Source organism: Drosophila subpulchrella, chromosome X (assembly GCF_014743375.2).
Source record: "Drosophila subpulchrella strain 33 F10 #4 breed RU33 chromosome X, RU_Dsub_v1.1 Primary Assembly, whole genome shotgun sequence".
In the NCBI taxonomy this organism is placed as follows: domain Eukaryota; kingdom Metazoa; phylum Arthropoda; class Insecta; order Diptera; family Drosophilidae; genus Drosophila; species Drosophila subpulchrella.
Genome location: NC_050613.1, coordinates 27,552,405 through 27,579,035, shown reverse-complemented (window position 1 = coordinate 27,579,035; position 26,631 = coordinate 27,552,405). Strand labels below are relative to the sequence as shown.

Below are 26,631 nucleotides of genomic sequence, written 5' to 3'. Positions count from 1 at the left end.
TACTTTTCAAATTGATTAGGGTTTGTAAAAATTAAGTAATATTATTAAATTCTGCTTAAAAATTGTATAAATACAATAGAAGTTTTTCTTGCAGAGCGTAATTTTACCATTCAAGAAAAACAAGATAAGATTTAGGTTACTAACATATGTATTTATTGACAATGAAATTGGGTTCGCATTCGCAGTGGCTGGTCCTCGCCTACTTCCACAGCTTCTTGATCGACATGTTCTTCTCCGAGTCCTTCTGCATAACCTTGGCCACAGCCATCTCGAAGTCCTCCTGGGTGACATGGACACGACGCTCGCGCAGCGCGTACATGCCGGCCTCCGTGCAGACGCCCTTGACCTCCGCACCCGATGCGCCCGGCATCAGCTCGGCAATCTTGCGCAGATTAATGCCACGCGTGAGGTTCATCTTACGCGAGTGGATCTTCAAGATGTCCAGACGCGCCTCCTCGTTTGGTGGCGGGAACTCGATCTTACGATCAATGCGGCCGGGACGCAACAGAGCTGGATCCAGGATGTCAATGCGATTGGTGGCCATGATCACCTTGATGTTCTTGGTGGCCTCAAAGCCATCCAGCTGGTTGAGCAGCTCCAGCATAGTGCGCTGCACCTCCGAATCGCCGCCGGATCCAGACTCGATACGCGACGAGCCAATGGAATCGATTTCGTCCATGAAGATAATCGAAGGTGCGTGCTCGCGGGCCATCACAAAGAGCTCTCGCACCATGCGCGAACCCTCTCCGATGAATTTCTGGACCAGCTCTGAGCCGGAGACGCGAATGAAGGTGCACTCGGTGTGATGGGCAACGGCCCTGGCCAGTAGGGTCTTGCCCGTACCCGGTGGTCCGTAGAGCAGCACTCCCTTCGGCTGTGCAATACCCAAGGCATCGAACAGCTCGGGATGCTTTACGGGCAACTCAATCACCTCCTTGATCTCCTTAATCTGCTTGTCCAGGCCGCCAACCATTTCGTATGTGGAGTCTGGTACCTTCTCCACCATCATCAGGGAGACCAGGGGATCCACTTTGTTGGGCAGAATCTTGTGCAGCGTATAGCTCTCATTTCGCAGGGCCACACGGCAATTGGGCGTGACATCGTTGATATCGATGTTTTTGTCCAGATCCACGACAAACTTGCCCTCGGGGTGCACCTTGACCAGCACCTTCTTCTTGTCCATGGGCTTCACCACCTCGCCCACATAGCTTCCCTGTTCCTGGAGCAGCTGCAGCTCCTCCCGCAGCATGCGAACTGCAAAAAAAAGGACTTGTTAGGATCGGTTTCTCTACACATTATCTAAGTTAATGATTAGGCTTGTTGAAGATGCACTAGTTTAACTAGCTATGTGCCCATGAATAATGAAGCAAAGTGCCTCTTGGACCCCCATAACTACCTTTCGCATTGAGCTCGTTTCGCTGGGCCTGCAGACGCCTCAGATTCTGGTGCTTCTCGGCCACAATCAGCTGCAGTTCCTCGATCTTCTGGATGTAGTAGGACCGGAATCCCTCGCCCTTTTGGTAGGCCGACTCGATTTCCATCTGCGAAAAAAAGTAAATCAGACCTTTCGCGCCAAAGAAATCAAAGGAAGCGAAACCACATACCCGATTCGTGACCGTCATTTTGCCCGTGTCCTCTTTGTTGCGCTTTAACCTGTTTTTATTCGTGTTGTTTCTTCCACCATGCAAAACTTCGAGTTAATTTTGATTTTTCGTATGACTCGGCACTTTGCTTCGTTTTTAGTATTTTTAGAGTGACCGTTTCTAGTGATAGGCGATAGTACGATAAAATACCCGGTATATCGCTAGTATCGGTTTCTTAAAGTATCGGATTTGATAGAAATAGCTAAATAAAATAGCTAGATACAAATATATTTTAATGGTTGTTATGACTTTGATTATTTATTTATTTATTTGTAGACAACAACATTCACTATCACATTCACATTCACTATTCATTATTTTTCAAGAAGAATTTATTCATTTTACAAAGAAAGCTTGTAGAGTTATCGATAACAATAAGCTAGATATCACTGTTAATTTCGAAATTTAAATTTGAATTCATACTTAGTTAATCTCGAAATTTAAATTTGAATTCAAACTAAGCTAAAGTTCTTGGAATCTACAATACAAATACTTATGGTGGACATGAAAAGAATACAGTGTATTCTCATTACTCACCACATCGCCAGTCAAAAGATCCAAATGAGTTGACGGCCTCCATCAACATGTGCTTTGAGAACAAAGTACTGTTTAGTGCTAAGAAAACTAAACAATAGATTCAAAATCCTCTGCCGAACATTGAATTTTACACCTTTTCACCCTCTATTTTGCGTGAGAGGTCTGCACATAGTCAATATTCCTTTGGTTTTGTTATTGTATACACATTGAAGTCGAAAATGCCGGCTACCAAGGGACTTTTGTTCAAGCGCTACATTCGGATCGAGCTAAATTTGTGGCGACGGACGCTGTTCGAGATCATCACCATGCTGATCATGGTCCTGGTGATCCTTCTCAATCCCATTGCCCACTCCAGAAGACTCCTGTACACGAGCCACGAGCACGAAAATGAACAGAGCATTGTATCACACAAGCTTCAGGATATAAACATATTAACGTAAGTGGGTATATGAAAAGCGCAAAGATCTCAGGATCATTAAAAGTTCCAAACTGGAAAATTGGTATGTGGTACTCTATCATCATCATCTACTACATTCCGCAGTCGAATGGCGGACTCGAAGCGGGAGAAGACCAAGTACAGCCTGGCCTACACGCCCAAAACACCATTTACAACGGACGTGGCCAGGAGCGTGGCCAAAACGCTGGAACTAAACTCCACCGTGGGCTACAGGCTCGAGTCCGAGATGCAGGATCAGTTCGACGAGCGGACCACCCTGGCGGGCATCGTATTCCATGAGGCCAGTCGTGGGGGCACTCCCCTAAAGCTCTCCATTTCGATCCGCTTCCCCAGCGAGTTTCGTACAATCGCTCCGTTTCTCACCGAGGATCGCCTGTGGATAACCCGCTGCTCGGGTCGCATTAATCCCGGACGGGATCAGGCCAAGCATTACAAACAGCAGGATCTATATATACGCGAGGGATTTCTGCAGCTGCAGCATCAGATCTTTGTGGAGTGGTACCATCGATTGCGCACTGACTTCATCACCACCTATCCGGAACCCAATGTCGAGGTCTACAACATCCTGCTGAACGCCGCCGACGAACCGTGCTCCGTGATGAGTATCGCCCGACTGCCCACGTTCCTATATAACTTCATATATCTACTGCCCTTCCTGAATATTATCAGAGTGAGTGTCCAAAAACCTATGTATTATCTATTACAAATATTACTATATATCGAAAATATCATCGGGATTCAAATATCATATTTAACTTTAAGCTCATTCGTGATCTTATTTAGAGTTTGGCTTAGAGTTGTGAAATTTAGTATGCAAATATATATACATAGAGGAATTCCCATGATATTAATACGATTTCGGTGTCATCCCCAGAACGTGGCTGCCCAGGTGGAGGATGGTGTTATGGTGCATCAGTGGCATTATGGTTACTCGTTTGGCCTGCAATGGGGCTTTAAGTTTATGGTGCTTTTTCTGAGAATGCTCATTTTGGGAGCACTATTTTTAATAATGGTTTTGGTAAGTGCCTGCCTTATAACCGTAGCAAAATGTAAAGTATTGTATTTATATATTTAGCTCTTCTGGGCGTTTGGTGGGCGAGACGGGGAGTTCTCCGGCAAGGGAATGATAGCCTTTATCTGCTTCATCGTGGTCTATACCGTGGAGATCGTAATCACCGGAATGGTGGTGGCCAAACTATTTGCCAATCCCACCAATGCGGTCCTCTTCGCCCTGCTCCTGTGGCTCTTTATGTACGCGGCATTCTGCATTATACTGGAACGCTACTGGGACATCCACAAGTACTATGTGTTCTTCATCCTGGTGGCCTTCTGCAACTGCCAGATGCACTTCAGCATGAGCCTGTTCAGGAACTGCATCGATGATCCGGATAGAGTGCAAACCATTGACTTTGTAGTGCTCTTCACATCGGCCATTAGTTCGGCCTTGATTTATTTACTCATTTTGTTGGCCGTACAGTGGCGTATGCCGGGCACATTTCTCAGTCGCCGGATAGTGAACAATAGACCCCGGAAGCAAAAGGAATCGGATGCCACCATTATGTATTTGGGCAGAGCGCCAAGTTTCCAGAACTTCGAGTTCGGCGATGTGGGCAGCGAGGAGCTAATGCGATTGCGTCATGTCAGCACCACACATCGCGACTCGGAGCGAAAGATCCTAAAGAACATATCCATGCGGATTTATCGTGGAGAGATTTACGTGATCCTTGGCCACATTGGTTCCGGTAAACTCACACTTCTTCGAATTTTGGCCGGCCTCAAGTTCCCCCTTCGCGGCAGTGTCTCCATTCTGGGGAAACCCTTCCAGCCCTATGGTAGGGATATATATATATATATGTAGTTTTTGCTGTATAATACCTATTCCAAAATATAGGTGAAACCCGGCGCATGGTTGACTTCCGTTTCGATGAGCACGGACTCAACAAGCACTTGACCGTGGAGCAGACCATCGACTACCATGTCCGCCTTAAACTGGCGCCCAACGAATCCGATCGCTACGAAATCGAGCGGCGCAAATGGTTGGCCATACTGGATCAGCATGTCGAGAGTCGGCGAACCAGGATTGGGAAGCTGGGTTCGGGCGCCATGAAGCTGGTGGCCTTGTGCTGCTGCTTGGCCGGTGATACGCGCATCATTATTCTGGAGGAGCCGACCATTCCGCTGACGGGACGGGAGGCACAGGTCTTTTGGTCGATTGTCAACGCGGAGAAGGACAATCGGGCCTTCATCATAGCCACCTACAGTGTGGGCGAGGCGGAGCACGCCGCCGATCGCATCGGGATCCTCAGCATGGGCGTCCTGGAGGCCAGTGGCACCCCCTTCTTTTTGCGAGCCAAGTTCAGCAGCAGTGTGGATCTGGTATGTATGGAACTCTTAAAAAAATGTTATAAACACGTTGATCATTGTATAAATAGTAGTTATAATTTCAAATATGCTTTACATATTCCCAGGTCCTTATCAAGAAGCCACACGTGCCCGATCAGCCCATCACTGACTATATCAACCAGTTTGTGACCAACATCGAACCGGAGAATGAAATCGGTGATACTTTAACCTACCGAATACCTGTAATTTTCCGTCCAAGGCTGCAAAAGCTATTGATTCACCTGGAAATCGATCGCAAGATGCTGGGCATCGAGAATGTGAGAGTGGTGGGTGCGGAACTCTCCGACATATATATGAAGCTGGTCACCTCCTTTCGACTGCAGCAGCAAATGATTCCGGATGTCAGTAAGTTTCTAACTATACGATCTTGGGTACTATTGTAGGTGAACCACTTAATTTTGGTATGCCGACTTGGGGTGTAGTTTTATAAAGAAATAACTAAAGACAGGACCTCTAAAATTGAAATTCTCAAATATCAATATATATTTACGACTCATATCCACAGCCCAAACATTCAAGTACCAGGTGGTTTCGCACACTCAGCTGACCAGACAACGGATGCGGGCCATGTTCTACAAGAAGATGATCCACACGGCGCCCAATGTGTGGCCCATTATCATGATTTTCACCAGCTTTGTCCTGATCGCCATCATTGCTCGTCTGTCGGTGCTGTTGGATATGCCGAAAGTGCGCCAGAACACTATACACATTGGTTTCATGGAGGCAGCGGATGTGTCCAAGACCATACCGAATTTGAAGAAATGTGGCTACATCGACATCAAGCCAACCGTGAAGGGTGCCAAGAAATTGCCCATCGAAACCTCTAGGACCTTCAATGCCAAGTCGTTTGCCTGCGAGAAGGGTAGCTATCGGAATGATCTGAAGAAGAAGAACGAGATGAGGAGTTACGGGGCCGTGGAGGCGGACGGGGAGCAGGAGCTCAACGGCTATATAAGTCAGGATTTCTTCCATTCGGCTCCCATGATGCTCAATCTGCTGCACAATATTATACTAAGGTACTCACCTTACACATTCTATGGGGTATACTAATGATTTCACTTTTATTTCCAGACTTTCCTATCCGGAGCAACAAAACATCGTTGCCCTGGTTGAGAACCATCCGCTTCCCACGCAGCTGTCGCGAAAGATTAATCTGCTGGACAACAAGATCGCCCACATCCATGCCCCACTGACCATCGGCTGCATCCTGCCCCTGACCGTATCCGTTTTCGTCATCCCCCTGGTGGAGGAGCAGATCTACAATGTCCGGTTCCTGCAGCATATGGCCGGACTCGGCCTGAAGGTCTTCTGGGGCGTCAATTTGTTCTGGGACTGGTTCACCTTCTTCATCTACTCGGTCATCATTGTGGTGATCATGAGTCTGATGGGAATCGGTGGCTTTGGTTTCACCGAGAATGCAATACTACTGCTCCTGCTGTGCATCTTTGGACTGGCCGCCCTGCCGCTTACCTATTTGGTGTCCATGTTTGTGAACAAGTCGCTGGTGCGGGCCTTTCTGGTCTCCGTGCTCCTGCAGGGTGTGTCCGGGCTGGTGCTCTACATGATCTACTGGGATGTGGCCAACAGCAATACGATCTTCTTCTACGGCGCCTGCATGTCGCCGGGATTCTCGCTCCTCGACGGAGTCAGCAATGTCTATACCCAGCGTCTGGAGCAGGAGATCTGCAATGCCAAGTGCCAGGCGCACATCAGCTGCACCAAGGAGAACATGCACGAGGTGGTGCCCAACTGCAGATGTGAGTCCAGGCAAACAATATCATGAGTGTTGAAAAACGGGTATATTATCTTTTGAAAGATTTGATAAACACGAACATTGGTTTATATACATATTTTTGACAATTTAAAACAAAATATTTAGAGGACAAACTTTTACGGTAAAATATCCCTTACAATTTACGTAAATCCAGTGTTCTATTCTAAATTATACGTCTTTTCCTTGATGTCAGTATAATATTTTATATCACATGTTATAATATGATAGACCTTAATTCAGTTACTAGTTGATTTACCTATTTTTAACAAGTTTAAACAAAATATTTAGAAGTAACATTAAGATGTCCCTTTTTGAATAACCTTAGTCCAGTTTTATATATTAAATTGTACTTATTTTGCTTAAATTCAGTATAATATTTAACATACATATTAAAATATGATAAAAATTAATACAATTTTAAGAAATCTGAGTAATATACCTTTAAATAAACTATCTTATTATAAAATTCCTATAACCATTGTAACATTTTTTATTTTATTCCAGTTGGCACACACTTTAAGTGGGCTGCTCCAGGGATTTTACCCGCCATTGTCTTCATGCTAGTCTCGGCTCTAATTTTCTTGATGCTGATTTTTTGGATAGAGCTGCACCGCAGGGAGAAGAAGTTCCACACACCCAGAGAGTGAGTTTATATGATATTTTAGTATCTCCTGAGATCTTATTATCTAATTATTCGGCAGTCTGCGTAAAATGAGGACCGCTACTTATCCCTTCGACGATGGCGATGTGGCTGACGTGAAGCTAAAGATCGCTGAGGCGGATAATACCAAGGCCAAGCAATCCGTATTCCTGGTGGATCAGGTGGAGGCCAAGGTTCCAACTTCCGGCAAAAGGATTAACACTGTCTCCTTTGCCCTGAACAAGTAAGTAGATTCCATTACATTCACATTGTTTTAAAATATATACAAAATATTTGTAAAATAACGCAACTTAAACTTATTAGCAGAATATTTAGATTCATTTTAAATCGACAGATTGATATGAAAACAGAGAAAAGCATTAATTTTACTTTATAAAAAGGTTTACAATTTGAAAAAATTAAATAATTTTTAAATTTACCAACTTAAACCTATTAACAGAATATTCAGAATCACTTCTAATCGACAGATTGTTATGAAAACGTAGATAAATTTGTATTTCACTTTTTTTCAATGAACCGCTCACATATTTATCTGTATATCTTTATATTTTAAGCAGAATATTTCGATTCATTTTAAATCGATAGATTGATATGAAAACAGAGATAAGCATTTATTTTATTTTATAAAAATGAATAAAATTTCAAAAAATTTAATAACTTTTAAATTTACCAACTTAAACGGATTAACAGAATATTCAGAATCATTTCTAATCGACAGGTTGTTATGAAAACGGAGATAAGTTTGTATTTCACTTTTTTTCAATGAACCGCACTCTTATTTATCTGTATATCTTACTACTTTAAGATACATGAGCATGGGCATCTTTGGGCCCCGTAACTCCGGCAAGAGTCACTTGATGCGGCAGTTAGTGGGCGAGGAGGGATTCGCCTTTGGCGAGATCTACGTGCGGGGCCTGGACTTCAAGTACGACCTGGAGAGCATCCACACATACATGGGCTACTGTCCGCAGCACCGGGGACTCCTCAACGAGCTGACGCCGCGGGAGCACATCCGGTTGTTGTGCATGATCCGCGGTGTTCCCGAGGCGAAGATCGGCGAGAAGATGCACGATCTGTGCCTGATGCTCAACATGACCGGTTGGATGCATCGCAAGTGCAGTCTGCTGACGGCGGAGAAGCGGACCAAGTTAAAAATCGCCCTGGCCCTGGTGGCCTACAATAAGATCCTTGTTCTGGACGAGCCCACGTGCGGCATGCCGGCAACTACAAGGCGGGAAATCTGGAATATCCTGCGATACATCCGATATTGCGGCAAGACCATCATTTTCGCCACCAACGATGAGCTGGAGTGCAAGATCCTGGCCGACTTCATTATCCTGTTCCAGGACAGCGAGATGCTGGCGATTGGCAGCCTGCAGTATTTGCGATACAAGTACAGCCATGGATTCTACCTGGAGGTTCGGCTCATCCGCGATGGAGCCACCCTTGCCGAATCGGAGGAGAAGTGGGTTTTGTCCATCTCTCTATTGGGTTTAGTAATCCCGTTTTCCTGTTCCTTAGTTTGCGCAAGGATGTGGATAACCTGGCCAAGTTTGTCAACTTCTTGCACAACAGATCCGAGCTGGTGTAAGTGGTTAATAGTTTTAGTTTATCTTTTGATATAGGTTCAGTTGATACCCTCAAACATTTTTCCTTTCCTAGCATTTAGATTAACTAATTGACTTGCAAGGACTTAATGATTTTGTTGTAGTACTGTTTTATAGCAATAAGTTACCTTTAAAGATGTGTAAAATCCCTTTTTGGAGATTAGATTTTCTATGTTTAGCGATCTTGCCACTATAATTCCCAACAAGTTCTAGCACTGCTTGCATGGTATCCCACCAAGTTAGCGGATTCACTGTTGATATTAATATAGCTATAAATATTATTGTTTTAGGGCTCGGCTGCACAATTGGTTCAAGTTCTACGTGCCCGTAGGCCAAATAGTCTACTCGTTTCTTTATGGCGCCATGGAGAAGAACAAGGTGCGTCTGAACGTGAGTGACTACTGCATTTACCAGGCGGACATGATCAATGTGGTGGCCCAGGTGCAGGAGACGCGGGCCCAGCTGAAACACCATCTCGTCCAGACGGAGGGTCCACTGCCCCTGGACACCACGATCACCAAAAAGGGCGCCAAGGCCAAGGGCAAGAAGTAAAGTGAGAAACCCACTATATCGCCAAGTGTATTTTATACATTATAACCATTATACGTTTCTAAACGGTGATGCAAAGGATTCATTTTTTTTATTTCCCGGAATGGAAATACATATGTAACCCCCCGTCTTTGATGTTTCAAAAAACCCTAAAAATTTATTAAATGCAAATTCGAATCTAGTTTAAACTGCTGAACACTGCCGACGCGAAGGCCAATGTCTGGCCTCGGCTGTCCAGGCTAAGGACCTCGGAATTGTGGGCATTCCCGCTTTCAATAAATTACTGGTTGCACACGTGTTGTTTTGCATAAATAATGCGAGTTCCTTGGGGAGTTAACAAGCTCTGGGAAGTTCTCCACGTGTGGGTATTCATATTTCATTTGCGTGCTCAATAAGAAAAACCACGAATGACACATTTCCAATTAGGCATCGATTTTAAGGTATGTGAAAAATTAAAATTACAAAATTTTCTAACAAAGAAAGTCAGATATAAAAAAGTAAAGGCCTTGTTGATATGCATTTGAGAAAGGACATCATTTTAAATTAAGTTTTGAAAGTTATCGCTCCGCGCGCGCCATTTTAATCGATAGACGATTAAGCGTTAGAATTTTTCTTGCTCTCGCATTCCGTACCAGCTGACGTAACAGTTATCCGTCAGTGATGCCATTATGGCTAGGAAAAAGGCGTTTTAAGAAACTATTTTATTATATTAATTTAAATTACATTGAGCGCTGAGAGTGAGTATTACCCTAGCTATAGGCTTTTTAACATGGGCCTTTAAGCAAATTTGTTATCTTTTTTTTTAATTCAAAGAGGGGTTTATTTTCTAATAAGAATGTACGTTTTCCCGCCAGCTTGTAAAAAGCTAGAGTCCGCCTGAGCAGCACAGTTCTGTGCTCTCCTCTCTCCGCGCTGATTGTTGTTATTGCCCGCCTAACCGTTTCGTTCGTTTCATTTTGTTTGGCATCTCCGGCGGCGTTAGAAGTACAACTTATTATTTTTTATCATTGTTTTACTGTGTGTTTGTGTCGGCAACAGCTGTTTAACCCTGAAAAATATCAAATCTCAGCAAAAACTATTAGATTGTGTGGAAAAAAAGGCAATGCGCACTCTGCCAAGTGAATCGAATAAACTATGAACTTTCGGGCCCTCAATGACGCAGCGAGAGATAAAAACTAATAACAGCACTATATTTGTGCATATATATTGTTTACGTATCGAGGTGTTGGTGCGAAATAATCATTAGACGGCCGCACGGTGGGTAGAATCGGAGTTATCGCCGCAGATTTGCCGGCTCGTTGCTTTTTTTTGTTCTTGTTGCGGGCTGCCCGTGAAAAGTTTTCCCGAATATTTTGGCCAACATGCACGCACACAAGCACGCATCCAGAAATCTAGTTCTCACGAGGCGCCAAAAATGTCTGTATAACGGTGCATACACACATTTTCCCCGGGCGTAAAGTGTTGCATGCGCATCTGCAAGTGATGCAGTTACATTTCATTGACGCTGAACTTTGACCGTTACTTTCCAGGGCTGCATCAAGCGATCGCAGGGTCTCGAACTTCTACACTGTCATTGTGCACAAAGCAAAAACCGATAGATTTAGTGAAGACTTTTGGACTTGAACTCCCTAAAACAAATATGTATAATCAAATTTCACAGCTAAATAATCTCACCCAAACCTTTTTTAATCTATAACTTTGTTTTAAAAAGGTTTTTTTTTAAAGGTTTTGGTTATTATTATAAGATCTAGTTAAGAATTTATAACTATTTCTTTTTAATGTTTATAAACCCGACATATAATAATGAAAATCTCATAAATTGAATAAAAATTAATCAAAAGGGTTTGTCACTATCAAGTTTAATTCTAATTCGCTCTGCTTAAGCTTTGTAGCCCTGTTATTATAATAAATCCATATACTATATTCCAATTGCAGTGACTGTGCAAATAAGAGTGTAGAAAGGGCATCGCGTCAGCATAAATAATTAATTGCCCTCGCCGCAAGTACATTGCCAATCGATTATGCAGTAATGCTCGACGCCGATCTAATTTTTATCACTAAGTGGGCCCACACTTAATCGCACGAACAGCAAACAGAACACAACGGAATTACAATTTCAATTATTGCCTGCAAAACGTGCCAGGGGTAAGTGCAAATATAACTGAACATTATCTAATATTCTAGGGAGCCCATTGGCTGGTTCAAAGTTATTAAAAATATGACTCACGATCCTAGGGGCAACGATGCAGTTATTTCTGATTTGCCAAGAATTTTTAATCTTTAAAAAAAAAGTAACATTTTTTACATATAATATATCGAAACCTTTAGATGTAAGTGCTGAGAGAAGAAACTTCGTTATCTTGAAGGATCCTATCCTATCTTAACTTTTAGAGTCAAAAAGTTACTAAATCCTTTAAAATAATTTACATAAGTATATATACATACATTTATCAGTGGTATTAGTACCTCTATTGTTACCCACAGTAAGATTAAAAGATTGCTGTCCGAATCCCTAGGGTGGTGGTGTAGGTTGCGTGCCGTGGGTTTTTTGAAGGCATGATAATACCACTATTATCACCGCAATCCACTCTCCACGAGAAATGCTAAGTTGGCCGATAGATTGTCCAATCAGTTGGCGATAGTACAGTGCTCCTTCTTTTATATGCGTCACATGTCAAAATGTCAGACGCCCTTACCGACACCCGATGATTCATAATCGCAGTTCGCAAATTAGTCAGCATGTGCGGAGGTGCTTGTGATGAATTGATAGGTTATGGATTTCGGTGCATTCTGCGAAAAAGTTCATATGAAATACTTCACATCGTGTTCATATCAGCGGGAGCACGCTTCTTGTACTTCTATTGTATTTTATTATTCAAGATCGCTTGAAAGATCTTTTGGTTTTCCGGAATAAGTAGAAGCAAAAAAATTATCCTTCGAGCCGGATTTGAACCAGCGACCTATGGATCTCTGCTTAGTATTTGCATTCATATGCAGCCATCTACAGTCCACCGCTCTACCAACTGAGCTATCGAAGGTTGTGTCATCATCTGTGCCCCCGACATTGTTCAATTTATAATTTCTTTATACTATATGCCACATACTTATATGCACTATATAGCTTACCTTTCACTTTTCGTAGATCGCGTGGCTTCGGTTTTCGTAGCTCTTGTTTAGCTATTCGGACGCTGCCCCCATCGCCCCCTTCGATAGCTCAGTTGGTAGAGCGGTGGACTGTAGATGGTAATCGAAACAGCAGAGATCCATAGGTCGCTGGTTCAAATCCGGCTCGAAGGATTTTTTTTTGCTTTTTTACAAAATTGTTTTTGCTATGATTGTTAATCTTTTGTGTAGAACTTTGTGTTAAACTCTTGATAAGCATCGATATGCTTATACAAGTCTTATATAAAATATATAAAGCAATACTTTTATTTTAATGATGGAAACAATGTTTTTTTATAAGTATGAAAAGGATTAGTTAACATTAGTAAAATATGTTAATTACATTTTTAAATGTTAATGATATTCTTTGGTTACTTATATTTATCTTTGTAAAGTCGTTAGTATATAATCATTCGTTTTCCTGAGAATTTTAAGTGCAGAACGCCCCCAACATTTATGGCACAAGTGCTTGCCCGCCCAGGCGAAAGTAAAACGTGTTTGCACTCTGGAGCGATCAATATAAACTTAGGGCAGCGATATAATTCCTCGATTCCATAGTTACTGTTAAACTTGCTCTGCGATAAGGTCTGCGGGAAGACCAGGTGTTATCAAAGATCCCGCCATCACGACTCCCTAGAATGTTTGCCAAAAAGTAGTTAGTTCTGTTTAATCGCAATGGCCAAGAGTAGACTACTTGAGCACCATCACATGGCCACTCAAGACTCGCATAATGCAGACAAGCTATTAACCATAACTAACTTGAATCATTCAGCGACTCCGGAATCACAGAAGTGATCACAGTCGATAAGAAAGTTGACCAAAGATAAGGACGAGGGCCACGCGTCCCGGATGAGTCACCACTGTGTGTGTGTGATCCATTTAACTGGAGATTGAACCCCCAGGGGCTTAGAATTAGTCACGATTGCTAAGAGAATTCAACTGCACTTATACATATTTTTTTCTTATCAGCACTACAGAATTTAAAACATTGTTCAGCTGATACTTTAAAGCTTTTGAATAAACCATATTATTTGGTTGAAATCCTGATGCAACCATATTTCCATTTTAAAATAGAATAAATGAACTGAAAGAATTTTGACCCACAATAAATGTTTATCTTTATTTGTAGAGTCCATAACCAATTAACACTAATAAATAGTTTAATGAGCTCCATCTTTTGTGATAGGAAAAGTTAAATATTAAAAAACTAATTAAAAGAAGTGAATAATCCATGGTTTATTTCGAACTTTATAATGAACTCTTTAGTTAACAATTATTGACAGTCATGACATCGAATACAGGGCACTCCGTGAGTAATAGATCCACTCCCCAGACATCCCTGCCCCGATAAAGCCGAAAATCGAACGCGGACATATGTCTGCTTGTACCGAGAGAATGGAGAGTATGGGGGCTTATCATTTTTTAGCCCGGCCAAAACAATAAATGCTATTTGCTTTATTGGCCTTCCATGGAGCAGGGCTATTGATAAATAAGGAAGATTGCCCAGCGCTGCGATTCAGTTCGAAATAGTCCGCTCGTCGAAACGGTCGAGTATCCGCCGGAGTTCGCGAGTTCCCAAGTTCCCGAGACCCAAGTTCCCGCGCACTCATAGCCATATACGTATATTGTATATACCGACTGTTTTTTCTTTATTTGTTCTTGTGCGGTGGCCGTGTGACACTTTGTATTTGGCTAAGCTTCGGGTAAGTGCCGGTGCTTGGCAGGTGGATATGCCACGCCCATTGTCAACTGCCCAGCCCGCCTCCGATTATCATATTGGTAGTATAGCTGTCGCTGAGGCCTTTTGGATTTATGCCCCTTTATCTATCTCTGTTTATTCCTGGTCTACACGGGTTCGTGCGTTAGTGTCGCTCTAGCCGGATACGTGGGTGGTTCGCAAAAGTCATCACCGGAATAACTTGGATTTTCCCGACCATTGAAAGCTCATCGATTATGCTGTAAAGCAAGCATGAAGCGAAATAAGCACGAAGTTGATTTCAGATTATCAACAATATAGAGGAAAAACACCAACTCTAGTGACGATCGCACCTTCAACATACCAAAGTTCTGATGTCAACTTTTGTGATGAAAATGTATTATATGATTCACTAAATAAATACATTTTTAAGTTGTTTTCACTCGGCACCCTGCAATACAATACGATTTTGATGAACAACAGCTATAATTTTCCTCTTACATTTTTCCCTGTCACTGCTCTTCCTTCCGAACCAATAACCATTTTTAAAGTTTCATCCTTTTGGATTTTGGGTACCATTCGATTGGTGATCAGACCTTTCAATAATGATCGGATCATCATAGCAGATGTTCTTTTTTGCACACCTTCTGGTGTCCTTCGTCACTACGTGTACTTCCATTCCCAGTAATAATTCGCTTTCCACTTACAATCTTTATTGATCATGATAATCTGAAAGAAAACTCCGATAAAAAAATCTAAGCCAGATAAAAATATTTTGAAAGTGCAGTCTGTATCTTATCTTAAATTAAATTAATTTAAAATTAATTTTTTAATGTATTCAAAACAAAATTCAAAACTTACAATTTTCATTGGTAACTCATCATTTCAAAGTATAAAATATCTAAAAGTATCTATCAATAATAGATATTTTGAGATGTATCTTTAAAACGACATCACAATTTCCACAGTCATAGAGAAACTTCCTCAGAAGCATGCGACTTATCGAATCGTGTGCACATTCAACTTTACTTTATGCGAATCATCCTTAGATCAGCAACTTTTTCCCATTGACACCCACTTACTGAATGTTTATCAGAACCAGTTAGTCGCCAGACTTCCAGTTTTCATTTTAATTTCAGTTAACTGCCAGCTGCCGGTGGATCTCATTGCTATTGTATAATTGTTTCTAGTCAAGCTATGGGCTCCCTGGTAATCCAAAGAAAGAAAACTTTTGGGACTAACCCACCCTTTATATAAATAGACACATGCCATAGAAAGATTAAAATACCAGACGATTTAAGTGCATTTGATAATGCAAGCTGAAATCAAGGCCATAAAAGTGTATTTTCAGTTCAATAAAGTTTCTACATTTATGGGCGGATAGCGAAAAGGGAACGAAGGTTATGGGGTGTAAAATGTTTCCCTAGTTATAATGTACAAGATGATAATGTTTCAAAGGAGATAATTATTCAATATCGCTTTTATTTATTTATATAAAAAAATACTATAACTTGTTGTATTATATTATATGGTATGGTATCGTGGTAGTTTTCGATACTCCATATAAGCACATTAAAATTGGCATGGGCTTAATAGGGCTCATTAATAGGGTCTATCTGGGGTTCGAAAATTCCAATGATTCGGGGGGCGTACCGCAAAATAACCGTAACGATGATATTACAAGAGTAATGATTTATTTACGTTGGTTATTGGGTTTTTTGGCTTGTACACAGCCTTATCAGTCTAACATAACCAACGGTGATTAGATAATTCGCAATACTTTATATAACATGCATAGATCGATAGACGCACTTGACATTGCACATTGGATTTTTACTACTGTTTACTGTTTATGTACTACGATGGTTTCCACTCGAGCACGGGGTCAATTAACTTCCCTATGTAACAAGTTATATTATTTCTTTCGCATACAAAGATTACGAAAATAATACCGGAAATAAAACATATTAGCTCTTAAAATAGCAATATAAAACTCACCGTTTCAATTTGAAAACTTTGAAGTACACAGAACTAATATTCCCATCCTTTTTTGATTATAATTTTCCATCTGTGAAGATACACCCCATACATCATTCGATATTAGTTATACTTTCACTTTTAGTTCAACTTCACCCAAGAAAAGGTTTAGGTAAACACCCAAACCTTATGAATAACTGAACGTAGCAATCGAGGTCGACAAGAGTCAATAAAAAGTAGTCCTTAAAAATTCTTCGTTTTAATTTGTAAACACTTACTTTTTGTCAGAAAATCAATAAGTCAATGTGCTCTTGTGTTGATGTTATGTATTAATTTTAAATAACTTTGAATTTGAAAAAGGTTTTTGGTACAACGTAATACTCAAACACATTTCTTTTTTATTTACAGATCCCAATTTTAAGCAATTTTAATGTCGAGATAATCTAGTAAAAGCCAAAAGCCAATCGAACAAAGCTGCAAAATGGCCAAAGTCACGAACTGGGATAAGTTTGTGCTGCTCCTGTGGAAGAACTGGACGCTCCAATGGAACCACAAGTGGCAAATGGTCATCGAGCTGGTGCTGCCGGCGATATTCTCCCTGCTTTTGGTCTTGGTCCGCACCCTGGTCGATACGGAGCAGCGGGGAATTAAGACCTATGATCCGCAGAACTTAACCGACCTCAGTCTGTTGCAGTGAGTTCTAGCCATGATATCGCCATGCCTGTGCTTTCTGTCCTAGCATTTTATGTTTATTACCCCATTGTTTAAATTTACAGAGATTTGTTGCTGTTGTCCTTATTTAGTTTTGGACTTTTTAGCTAGACCTAGTTTTAATTCAGTTTTTTACTTTCTTAGGCCTTTATGTTTCAATTCTGTTCATAACTAGTTGCTTATATAATTCCAAACAATGCTTAATTTTTGTAATTGCCAAATAATTTTTTCTTTTGATATGTGTACAGATTTTCTATTATATATTCATTTATAAAACTTATAATGTAAAACTGTTTGCTTTGCCAATCTGCTACTTTATTTATTTATTTAAGCACTACTGCTTTACTTATTATCTATATATGTTGCTATTCAATATGCTTTTACTGGTATTTTCGTATTTTATTATTTTTCATTTTTACTATACCTATAATTTTTTATTGATTTGCTCATCACTAATGTTTACAATGTACATATTTATCCAGTTTTTATTACTTTCGTCAATACTTAGATGCGAATTTATATTTGGCTTACGACTATGCAGTTTTCCCTTAATCATCCACCCTTTTCGATTTTCGTATATCCAATATCCAATATGTAAATGTTTTTCGTCTTGTTCTGGCCACGAAACCTGAAGACATTCGTTGCATAGATCGTCCTACCTTGGCAAGCTCATAGCGCTGATTGCACCCAATCGACGAAGGTAAACAAATCAAAAATAGAAGATCAAACCAAACAGCACAATATACAACGTTTAACCAACTTAACTGGCCACCTAACCAAAAACGATTAACTAAATGCAAAAACTTTGAATGTTTCACTGGCACCCCCTTGAAATAAAATAACATATCAAAACTCAGAACACAGTATACACGAAATAAAGTTAATACATTGATACACATATTAAGATAAAGGAAAGTTTAGGGTTTTTAAAATACTAGTTTTATAAGACTTTCTAAGGACTTTTATTCAAAAAGGTCTGGTATGAAAATTATTTTTGATTATTATAAATAAAAGTCCCAAACAACTTTTATAATTGACACATTTGTACAGCTATCCAAAATTAATAAGTCTGATCAAAGATCTTTCGAAATAAAAATAAAAAATAATTCTTGTATAAAATTCAAAAATAATTCTTAATTTGTGGTTTTAAAATAAAAATTATATTCGTTATGGTAACTGATAAATATCTTTAATATCAACAGAAGTGAATATGGATTTGCTTTGCATTTTTAATTAGATTATAATATATTCAAAACTTAACATTTAAAAACCTAGGGATTAAGGCCTTGTAACTCAAAACAAGATGAAGGTCTAACTGCTAAAAGGACAAACACTCACGTATTCATAGGGTTGATATCAAGATAATGCAAAATAACGACTGCACCCCCATCTAATATAAATCCATTATGAAACTAACCCCATACGCTATATTGTGTGTTGCATTACCTTTCCTAAGAGCCGTACTAATGCCGTTTAATGTGAAATGTTTTGGGCGAATAGCGGATTGTCGAACTTCAAGTTTACCGTGTGCTACTCCCCCGTGAATCCCGTGCTGAAGAAACTGGTCGACGAGGCGTGGCAGAGCCTCGGAATGAAGGATGTCTGCGAATCGCAGAATGCGACCCAACTGCAGGTGGATACGGTCAGTCAGAGCGCCTTTGCCGGCATCCAGTTCGACGATGCCTGGGCGAATCTCACGGAGTCGGATGACCTGCCCGATGACTTTCACTTTGCCCTGCGCTTCCCATCGGAACTGCGAACGGCAACGATGGCGGTTGCCAACACCTGGCTGACCATGCGTCTGTTTCCCACCATCGATCTGACTGGTCCGCGCAATGAGCCGGATCAGGATGGTGGCATACCGCCGGGCTATTTGCGCGAGGGATTCTTGCCCCTGCAGCACAGCCTCTCCATGGCGTACATACGGCAAAAGTCGGGCGAACAGAGTCTGCCGGAAGTGAAGATGCAACGCTATCCGTATCCCGCCTACATTTACGATCCCCTGCTGGAGGGCATGTCCTCGATCATGTCGCTGATCATACTGCTGAGCTTCATCTATCCCTGCACGTACATCACCAAGGTAAGTGGCCATGCCGGGATTGTGGTTCGACTAGAGGTTCCTTCTCCACTCACGGCATTTCATTCACTTGCAGTACATCACCGCCGAGAAGGAGAAACAGCTCAAGGAGGTCATGAAGATCATGGGCCTAAGCAACTGGCTGCACTGGACCGCTTGGTTCGTTAAGTCCTTCATCATGCTGACCATATCGGCCATTCTTATAGCCATCCTGGTCAAGATCAACTGGACGGAGGGCGTGGCCGTGCTGACGCATGCCAATTTCACCGCTTTGGTCTTCTTCCTAATCATCTACATCATAGCGAGCATCTGCTTTTGCTTCATGATGGCCACCTTCTTCTCGAGAGCGAGCACAGCGGCCGCCGTGACAGGTTTGATTTGGTTCATCGCCTACATCCCGTATTCCTTCACCATCAACACCTACGACGACCTGAGCCTGACGGCCAAGCTGGGCTGGAGTTTGGTCTCGAACACGGCCATGGGCTTTGGCATCAAGCTTATCCTGGGCTTCGAGGGAACGGGCGAGGGTCTGCAGTGGAGCAACTTCTTCACACCCGTCTCCGTGGACGACACTTTGACGCTGGGTGCCGTGATGATCATGATGCTGGTGTCGTGCGCCATTTGCATGACCATCTGCCTGTATGTGGAGCAAGTGATGCCGGGCAGCTTTGGTGTGCCGCGTCCCTGGAACTTTCCGTTCACCAGAGAGTTCTGGTGCGGCGAGCGGGAGTACACGGGCGTGGAGGACATACCCAACGGACATGTGGAGCAGCGGGATCCCAAGGCCTTCGAAACGGAGCCGGAGGGCAAGCATATCGGCCTGCAGATGAGGCACCTAAAGAAGCGCTTCGCCGACAAGATGGTCGTCAAGGGGCTCTCGATGAATATGTTCGAGGATGAGATCACTGTCCTGCTGGGTCACAATGGTGCCGGCAAAACGACGACCATATCGATGCTGACGGGCATGTTCCCGCCCACGAGCGGCACAGCCATTATAAACGGCAGTGACATCCGCACCAATATCGAAGGGGCTCGCATGTCCCTCGGCATTTGTCCGCAGCACAATGTTCTCTTCGATGAGATGAGTGTGTCGAATCACATTCGCTTCTTCAGCCGGATGAAGGGACTGCGCGGCAAGGCCGTGGAGCAGGAGGTGGCCAAGTATCTGAAGATGATCGAGCTGGAGGACAAGGCCAATGTGGCCTCAGTGAAGCTCTCCGGCGGCATGAAGCGCAAGCTCTCCGTCTGCTGTGCCCTCTGTGGTGACACCAAGGTGGTGCTGTGCGATGAGCCCAGTTCCGGCATGGACCCCTCGGCCAGGCGGCAGTTGTGGGATCTGCTGCAGCAGGAGAAGGTGGGACGCACCCTGCTGCTGACCACACACTTTATGGACGAGGCCGATGTGCTAGGCGATCGGATTGCCATCATGTGCGATGGGGAGCTCAAGTGCCATGGAACCTCCTTTTTCCTGAAAAAACAATATGGATCGGGCTACCGTTTGGTAAGTGGGGAAAGGGATTCATATATCATGGTAACAAATGTATACTTATGCAACGTTTAAATCCCTTTAAGATTTGTGTGAAGCGAGACGATTGCGAGACAAATGAGGTGACTGCCCTGCTGAACAAGTACATTCCGGGCCTAAAGCCCGAGTGCGATATTGGCGCTGAATTGTCCTATCAACTGCCCGATAGCGCCTCCTCCAAATTCGAGGAGATGTTCGGCCAGCTGGAGGATCAGTCCGATGAACTGCACCTGAATGGCTACGGCGTGGGCATCACCTCGATGGAGGAGGTGTTCATGAAGGTCGGCGCCGAGAAGGACAGTACCGGCAACCTAAAGGACCAAAGTGAGATCATGAACGGCGGCAGCGGATTCCGTGGCGAGGATGACAACGAATCTGTGCAGTGTAAGCAGTGTTTGAACTCGATCTTGGATCTTGGACTCCTGATAAGCTCAATTAACTGTTTGCAGCCGATGGCATCTTCTCGGAAAATCGTCGCCTGCTCCAGGGATTCCAGCTGCTGTCGAATCAATGGAAGGCAATGCTGCTCAAGAAGTTCCTCTATACGTGGCGCAACAAGTTGCTGCTGCTCATCCAGAACATTATGCCGGTATTTTTCGTGGTGGTAACCATTTTGATCATCGAGACGCAGGGCACTTTCCAGGAGCTCAAGCCCATTACCATGTCGCTGACCCAATATCCCCTGGCTGTGACCGTTTTGGATCGCTCCCAAGTGGTAAGCGGTTCGAACAGCTCAGAGATTGCCAACAAGTACGCGGAGTTGGCCGAATCGTATGGCAGCAACTATGGTCTGGAACTAACGGGCACCAAGGGCTTCGAGGTAGGTCTGATTTAGTCTTTGCCCTATCATTATCTTACGCAATTTTTTTTATAGGAATACATCCTGGATCTGGGAAAAACCATACAGGTGCGCATCAACTCGCGCTATTTGGTGGCAGCCACTATCAACGAGTCCATGATCATCGCCTGGCTGAACAATCAGGCCTTGCACACAGCTCCCCTGACCGTCAACATGGTGCACAATGCCATTGCCGATCGGCTGATGGGTTCATCGGTGAGGATCGCGGTGACCAATGCACCGCTGCCGTATACGACCAACACCCTGCTCTCCCAGCTGAGTATGGGCAACAATCTGGGCACCCAGCTGGCCTCCAATCTGTGCTTCTGTATGTGTTTCGTGAGCTCGATTTATATCCTGTTTCTGATCAAGGAGCGCGAGTCCAGAGCCAAGTTGCTACAGTTTGTGGGCGGCGTGAAAGTGTGGACCTTCTGGTTGTCGCAATTCATTTGCGATTTCGCCACCTACATTGTGACGGCTCTGATCGTGGTGATCACGATCGTGTGTTTCCAGGAGCCTGGGTTGTCCAGCTTCGGGGAACTTGGCCGATACTACTTGCTGCTGCTGCTGTTTGGATTCGCCGTGCTGCCCTTCATCTACATTATGTCGCTGTTCTTCAAGGAACCAGCCACTGGCTTCGCTCGAGTCTCCATTATCAATATCTTCTGCGGCATGGCCCTGTTCATTGTGGTTGTGGTGATGTCTTCGGAACTGTTCGACACCAAGGATACGGCGGACATATTGGGCTGGATCTTCCGCATCTTCCCGCACTTTTCGCTGGCCATGAGTCTGAACAAGGTCTACACCAACACGGCCACAAGGAATGCTTGTGCCAAGGCCGGAGCGATCCCACCCATACTGCTCTGCGAGTTGGTTCCACAATGCTGCAGTGAGTATTCCAGGAGCTGTGATATTGTTTTTTATGTTTTTTCAAATAACTTATTTGTAAAAAAAGAGAGAACGCTATAGTCGATGCCATCGGAGTGCGAGGGAGATAGAGATATACCAGTAGCATGGATTTGCTTATAACTTTTTAATGAATGGTCCGAATTGAACAGTTCTTGGCATGTAGATGGACATAATAGTCAACAAAAGAATCTCATTTAAAATTATCACAAATATTAAAAAATGTGGGTGCTAGACGGGTTTTAGCGGTTTGAGCGATTGTTTGCCAAGAAGATCCTGAAGAATTCGCGTTATGGTTGTTTTTTATTTAGAGATTTTAACATAGATTAATAGGAGATCCTTATGATTTCGATTTATTTTATATTTAGAGACCTTAGCATAGGTTTAAGGCTTGCAAAATCGATATGTGCTTTTCAAAAATGTACACTTCCAGACATCAAGCCATTCTTTGCTTGGGAGGAGCCCGGCGTTCTGCCTGAGACTATCTACATGACTGTCACCGGCGTCGTCTTTTTCCTCATCATCATAGTGCTGGAGTTTAGGCTAATCAACGAGCTGATGTTTAAGATACGTCTAATGCTTTCGTAAGTTAAATCACCTCCTGGCTTTCACCCCATATAACTTGGTGAATCTTGTTTAGTAAGCCACCACCGCCACCGGCGGAGGGCCATTTGGATGACGACGTGGCCAACGAACGGGAGCGCATCATTCACATGTCCTCCGATGAGCTGGTCACCAAGAATCTGGTGCTGGATCGGGTCACCAAGTACTACGGCCAATTCCTGGCCGTCAATCAGGTGTCGCTCTGCGTACAGGAGTAAGTAAAAATGTTTAATTAATTTAGATAATTAAATATATTTTTAAGTAGGTGTTAATAATAATTTAGAATTTTGTAATGAAACTATAAATAATTACCTTCATATTATTTTAAAATGTTTTTATTCAAAATTAAATTATAAATTTATAATCATTACCTTTATTAAATGTTTGTGACGAACGATTTCGACGGTTTACTATTTTAAAGTATTTAATCAATCGTTAAACTTTTTTCTTAATAGGACTACATAGTTAACAATTTTTTGTATTATTTTTATTTTGTAGTGTGAGTATACATAACTAAATTAGCATGATTTTAAAATGTTGTCTAATTTTAAATTATTACAAGTACCTTTTGAATATAAGATTTCATTGGTTCACATTTTTAGAGTGTTAAATCAAACATCAAACTTTTTTTTCTAAAAAGATTCAATTTTTAAGATTATTTCTAATCATGGAAATCCTCGCTTTCGCCTTTTATAGAGTCGAATGCTTTGGGCTGCTGGGCGTGAACGGAGCAGGCAAGACCACCACGTTCAAGATGATGACCGGCGACGAGCGAATCAGCTCGGGAGCCGCCTTCGTCCAAGGTCTGAGCCTGGAGTCGAACATGAACAGCATTTACAAGATGATCGGCTACTGTCCGCAGTTCGATGCGCTACTGGATGATCTGACGGGTCGCGAGGTGCTCCGGATTTTCTGTATGCTACGCGGTGTCCAAGAGGCACGCATTCGTCAGTTATCCGAAGATCTGGCCAAGTCATTTGGCTTCATGAAGCACATCGATAAGCAAACGCACGCCTATAGTGGCGGAAATAAGCGAAAGCTGAGTACGGCCATTGCTGTGATCGGTAGTCCGTCCGTTATTTATCTGGATGAACCCACAACTGGCATGGATCCGGCCGCCAGGCGTCAGCTATGGAACATGGTCTGCCGCATCCGTGACTCGGGCAAATCCATTGTCCTCACATCGCACAGCATGGAGGAGTGCGAGGCACTCTGCACCCGGTTGGCCATTATGGTGAACGGAGAGTTCAAGTGCATTGGCTCCACGCAGCACCTGAAGAACAAGTTCTCCAAGGGGCTGATCCTCAAGATCAAGGTGCGTCGCAATTTGGAGGCGTTGCGGCAGGCGCGTTTGAGCGGCGGCTATGCTCGCAATCCGGATGAGCAGACGGTGCCGGCCCAAATGGCCCAGCAGGACATTGATGCCGTCAAGGAGTTTGTGGAGCACGAGTATCCCCACTCCATTCTCCAGTAAGTTTTGTTGTTTTAATTAATATCATTTTATATATTTAATATTTTGATTAATTTATTTCAAAAGGGAGGAGTACCAGGGCATTTTGACGTTCTACATTCCACTGACTGGGGTGAAATGGTCGCGCATCTTTGGCCTGATGGAGAGCAATCGCGACCAGCTGAATGTGGAGGACTACTCGGTCAGCCAGACGACGCTGGAGGAGATCTTTCTGGAGTTCGCCAAGTACCAGCGCGAGGACACGCGCGCCAATCAGTGAGCTAGCCCCACAAAAAAAAAAAGACACAGAAACCCAGTTGATAACACCACCTGGCTTTTAACGGGCTTCTTGCTTCTTGGCCTCATCTTCTACCTGTCGCATCGCATAACCACGAAAAGCACACAAAAACCAGCACGGCAGCACCGCCAGAACATCATATTTCTCATACACGACAGCACCCGGCGTAGTTCATCTGTATTTTTTTTGGATTTTGCTTAACGAATTTTTGTTTGTAGTATTAGCCAACATCGTAACCCTAACGCTAAACCCTTCGATCGCTACAAGCTAACTCCGCTGCATGCGTATATACCTTGGGGAGCTAACAATATCCAACCAACTAACCAACTCCTTGACACTCTGAATCCCGAGCTAATTTTAACCGTGTTATGTCTCTTCTTTCTACTCCCATTCTAAAATGTTTCCCCACAATATCCAGCCGCCTCTCCGAACTGAGGAAGCTGTGCAAGTGCCTGCTAGCTAACGAGTATTGAACCAAATACCTGAACGGATCCGATCCAATCCGTTTCGATCCGATCCGATCCGATCCGATCCGATCCTGACCTGATCTTAAAAACACTCACAGATAGTAATGTTTTATACCAAAAGAACGCCGATGCCTGAACAGCTAACAAATAGTTTCTAAGCTCGACCTGACAATAGATAGCAGCGATTATGCCTTTTTTCATTGTGATCATCTAGCAAAATTTACACTATAACAAAGAGATATCTATCTATATACCTATATATATGTACCTATGGTTATATCTGCTTGACTTGCACGATAAGTTCCAATGATCCTTTAGTTTTGTTTCATCATTCTGTTTTCGACCCCCAAAAAGTATTGGCCGGATTTGGCCGGAAACTATTCCCAGCGCCTAAAGGAAACTTGTTGCATATATAGTAATAAATAAATATGTGTATTTATTTCAATGTACTTAGACCGGCTAACCAAAGCGTGTAAATAAGTCAATTTAACTGTGGCACAAACTCTACGATACATATGAGAATTTACAAATAATGATAAATGTATACTATACGATTGAATTAAATTTTATCTAAATGTAATGTATGTGATGTCTGGGTAATTCATGGGGGGAGTATGCATCCGGAAACTATCTCCTTGAAAGCGCTGAGCTTCTGGGGAAGTGGTTGATAAGATTCCGGTTGGCTCTTGACATGCTGACATTGGGATTTACCTACAACTGATAGCAGCTTTTCTGGTATTCGTTCTGCTTATACACGGATCCGTTAATTTTGAGCTGACCCTATAAAAGGACTAACGGAACTGGATCCCAAAGTCAGCATATTTTCCGGACTCCAAAGGTATTTTTAAAAATAGTTCAAGGTTAATAGAATTTGTTTTGGAACTAAAAAAAAAATGGTTTCGTTAGAAACCAATGCGGGAAGTTGTAAAACTATTGTAAGACTTAATATTTATATAATATATAATATTTAATAATAAGTTGGTATACAAAATAGATCTGCATGTTCTCTGCCGCCACACGAACAGTGTGGAACCGTAGTCGTCGCACACGCAAATTTCCAATGCAATCGAAAGACCTTAAAAGCTTTAAAGTGCTTCTAAGGAATTCTTGAAACTATATTTAAATCAATTATGGACACCATTTAAAAACTGATACAAACATTAAAATTGAATTTTAAACATTCCATTCCCCTTTTGTTCCGCTTGTTTTCACACTCCTTTGGATAGCATAAGCCCCTCAATTTTGTTAGATTCCTTTACAGTCCTTTTGTAGTCAGCCACTATTGTCATA

General features: G+C 42.6%; 3 protein-coding genes, 1 long non-coding RNA gene and 2 other non-coding genes across 9 annotated transcripts; 3 read left to right on the top strand and 3 right to left on the bottom strand.

Annotated features, from left to right (window-relative positions):
• Nucleotides 1–130: 130 nt before the first annotated feature.
• Nucleotides 131–1,761, bottom strand: LOC119556956 (26S proteasome regulatory subunit 8). The gene is made up of 3 exons (XM_037869463.1): nt 1,605–1,761; nt 1,397–1,541; nt 131–1,254 (listed from the first exon to the last, which is right to left on the bottom strand). The coding sequence occupies exons 1-3, from the start codon at nt 1,620–1,622 to the stop codon at nt 200–202; spliced, it is 1,218 nt and encodes a 405-aa protein (XP_037725391.1). The 5' UTR covers nt 1,623–1,761; the 3' UTR covers nt 131–199.
• A 483-nt stretch (nt 1,762–2,244) lies between these two features.
• On the top strand, nt 2,245–9,812 carry LOC119556530 (ATP-binding cassette sub-family A member 2). Its single transcript, XM_037868807.1, has 13 exons — nt 2,245–2,616; nt 2,722–3,307; nt 3,512–3,655; nt 3,713–4,469; nt 4,529–5,013; nt 5,106–5,385; nt 5,546–6,056; nt 6,112–6,797; nt 7,319–7,457; nt 7,516–7,698; nt 8,281–8,940; nt 8,997–9,062; nt 9,373–9,812. The coding sequence occupies exons 1-13, from the start codon at nt 2,399–2,401 to the stop codon at nt 9,632–9,634; spliced, it is 4,977 nt and encodes a 1,658-aa protein (XP_037724735.1). The 5' UTR covers nt 2,245–2,398; the 3' UTR covers nt 9,635–9,812.
• Nucleotides 9,813–10,526: 714 nt separating this feature from the next.
• On the top strand, nt 10,527–25,921 carry LOC119555964 (ATP-binding cassette sub-family A member 3). 4 transcript variants are annotated; one of them, XM_037867686.1, is made up of 14 exons: nt 10,527–10,615; nt 11,567–11,776; nt 16,875–17,159; nt 17,812–17,877; nt 18,678–19,257; nt 19,331–20,755; nt 20,827–21,163; nt 21,229–21,599; nt 21,654–22,506; nt 22,957–23,107; nt 23,164–23,340; nt 23,823–24,596; nt 24,664–24,852; nt 25,293–25,921. In XM_037867686.1, the coding sequence occupies exons 3-14, from the start codon at nt 16,948–16,950 to the stop codon at nt 25,345–25,347; spliced, it is 5,190 nt and encodes a 1,729-aa protein (XP_037723614.1). In that variant the 5' UTR covers nt 10,527–10,615; nt 11,567–11,776; nt 16,875–16,947; the 3' UTR covers nt 25,348–25,921. The 4 variants fall into 4 exon arrangements, with proteins under 4 accessions (XP_037723614.1, XP_037723613.1, XP_037723616.1 ...); XM_037867685.1 differs by having other exon boundaries at nt 10,597–10,888; XM_037867688.1 differs by lacking the exon at nt 17,812–17,877 and having other exon boundaries at nt 10,597–10,888.
• Trnay-gua lies at nt 12,564–12,669 on the bottom strand. The gene is made up of 2 exons: nt 12,633–12,669; nt 12,564–12,599 (listed from the first exon to the last, which is right to left on the bottom strand). It is a non-coding gene; the product is annotated as a tRNA-Tyr (tRNA).
• On the top strand, nt 12,835–12,928 carry Trnay-gua. Its single transcript has 2 exons — nt 12,835–12,871; nt 12,893–12,928. It is a non-coding gene; the product is annotated as a tRNA-Tyr (tRNA).
• On the bottom strand, nt 14,005–15,488 carry LOC119555965. Its single transcript, XR_005219947.1, has 3 exons — nt 15,351–15,488; nt 14,843–15,218; nt 14,005–14,749 (listed from the first exon to the last, which is right to left on the bottom strand). It is a non-coding gene; the product is annotated as an uncharacterized LOC119555965 (long non-coding RNA).
• Nucleotides 25,922–26,631: the final 710 nt, after the last annotated feature.

Bases quoted from the DNA above. Each gene is read 5' to 3' on its own strand.
- LOC119556530 (XM_037868807.1), top strand. From the start codon at position 2,399: ATGCCGGCTACCAAGGGACTTTTGTTCAAGCGCTACATTCGGATCGAG. The intron at 7,458-7,515 runs GTGAGTTTATAT...ATTATTCGGCAG, and splicing joins AAGTTCCACACACCCAGAGA to TCTGCGTAAAATGAGGACCG. The intron at 9,063-9,372 runs GTAAGTGGTTAA...TTATTGTTTTAG, and splicing joins CACAACAGATCCGAGCTGGT to GGCTCGGCTGCACAATTGGT.
- LOC119556956 (XM_037869463.1), bottom strand. The intron at 1,255-1,396 runs GTAGTTATGGGG...TTTTTTTTGCAG, and splicing joins AAACGAGCTCAATGCGAAAG to TTCGCATGCTGCGGGAGGAG.
- LOC119555964 (XM_037867686.1), top strand. From the start codon at position 16,948: ATGGCCAAAGTCACGAACTGGGATAAGTTTGTGCTGCTCCTGTGGAAG. The intron at 17,878-18,677 runs GTAAACAAATCA...TTGGGCGAATAG, and splicing joins ATTGCACCCAATCGACGAAG to CGGATTGTCGAACTTCAAGT. The intron at 20,756-20,826 runs GTAAGTGGGGAA...AATCCCTTTAAG, and splicing joins ATGGATCGGGCTACCGTTTG to ATTTGTGTGAAGCGAGACGA.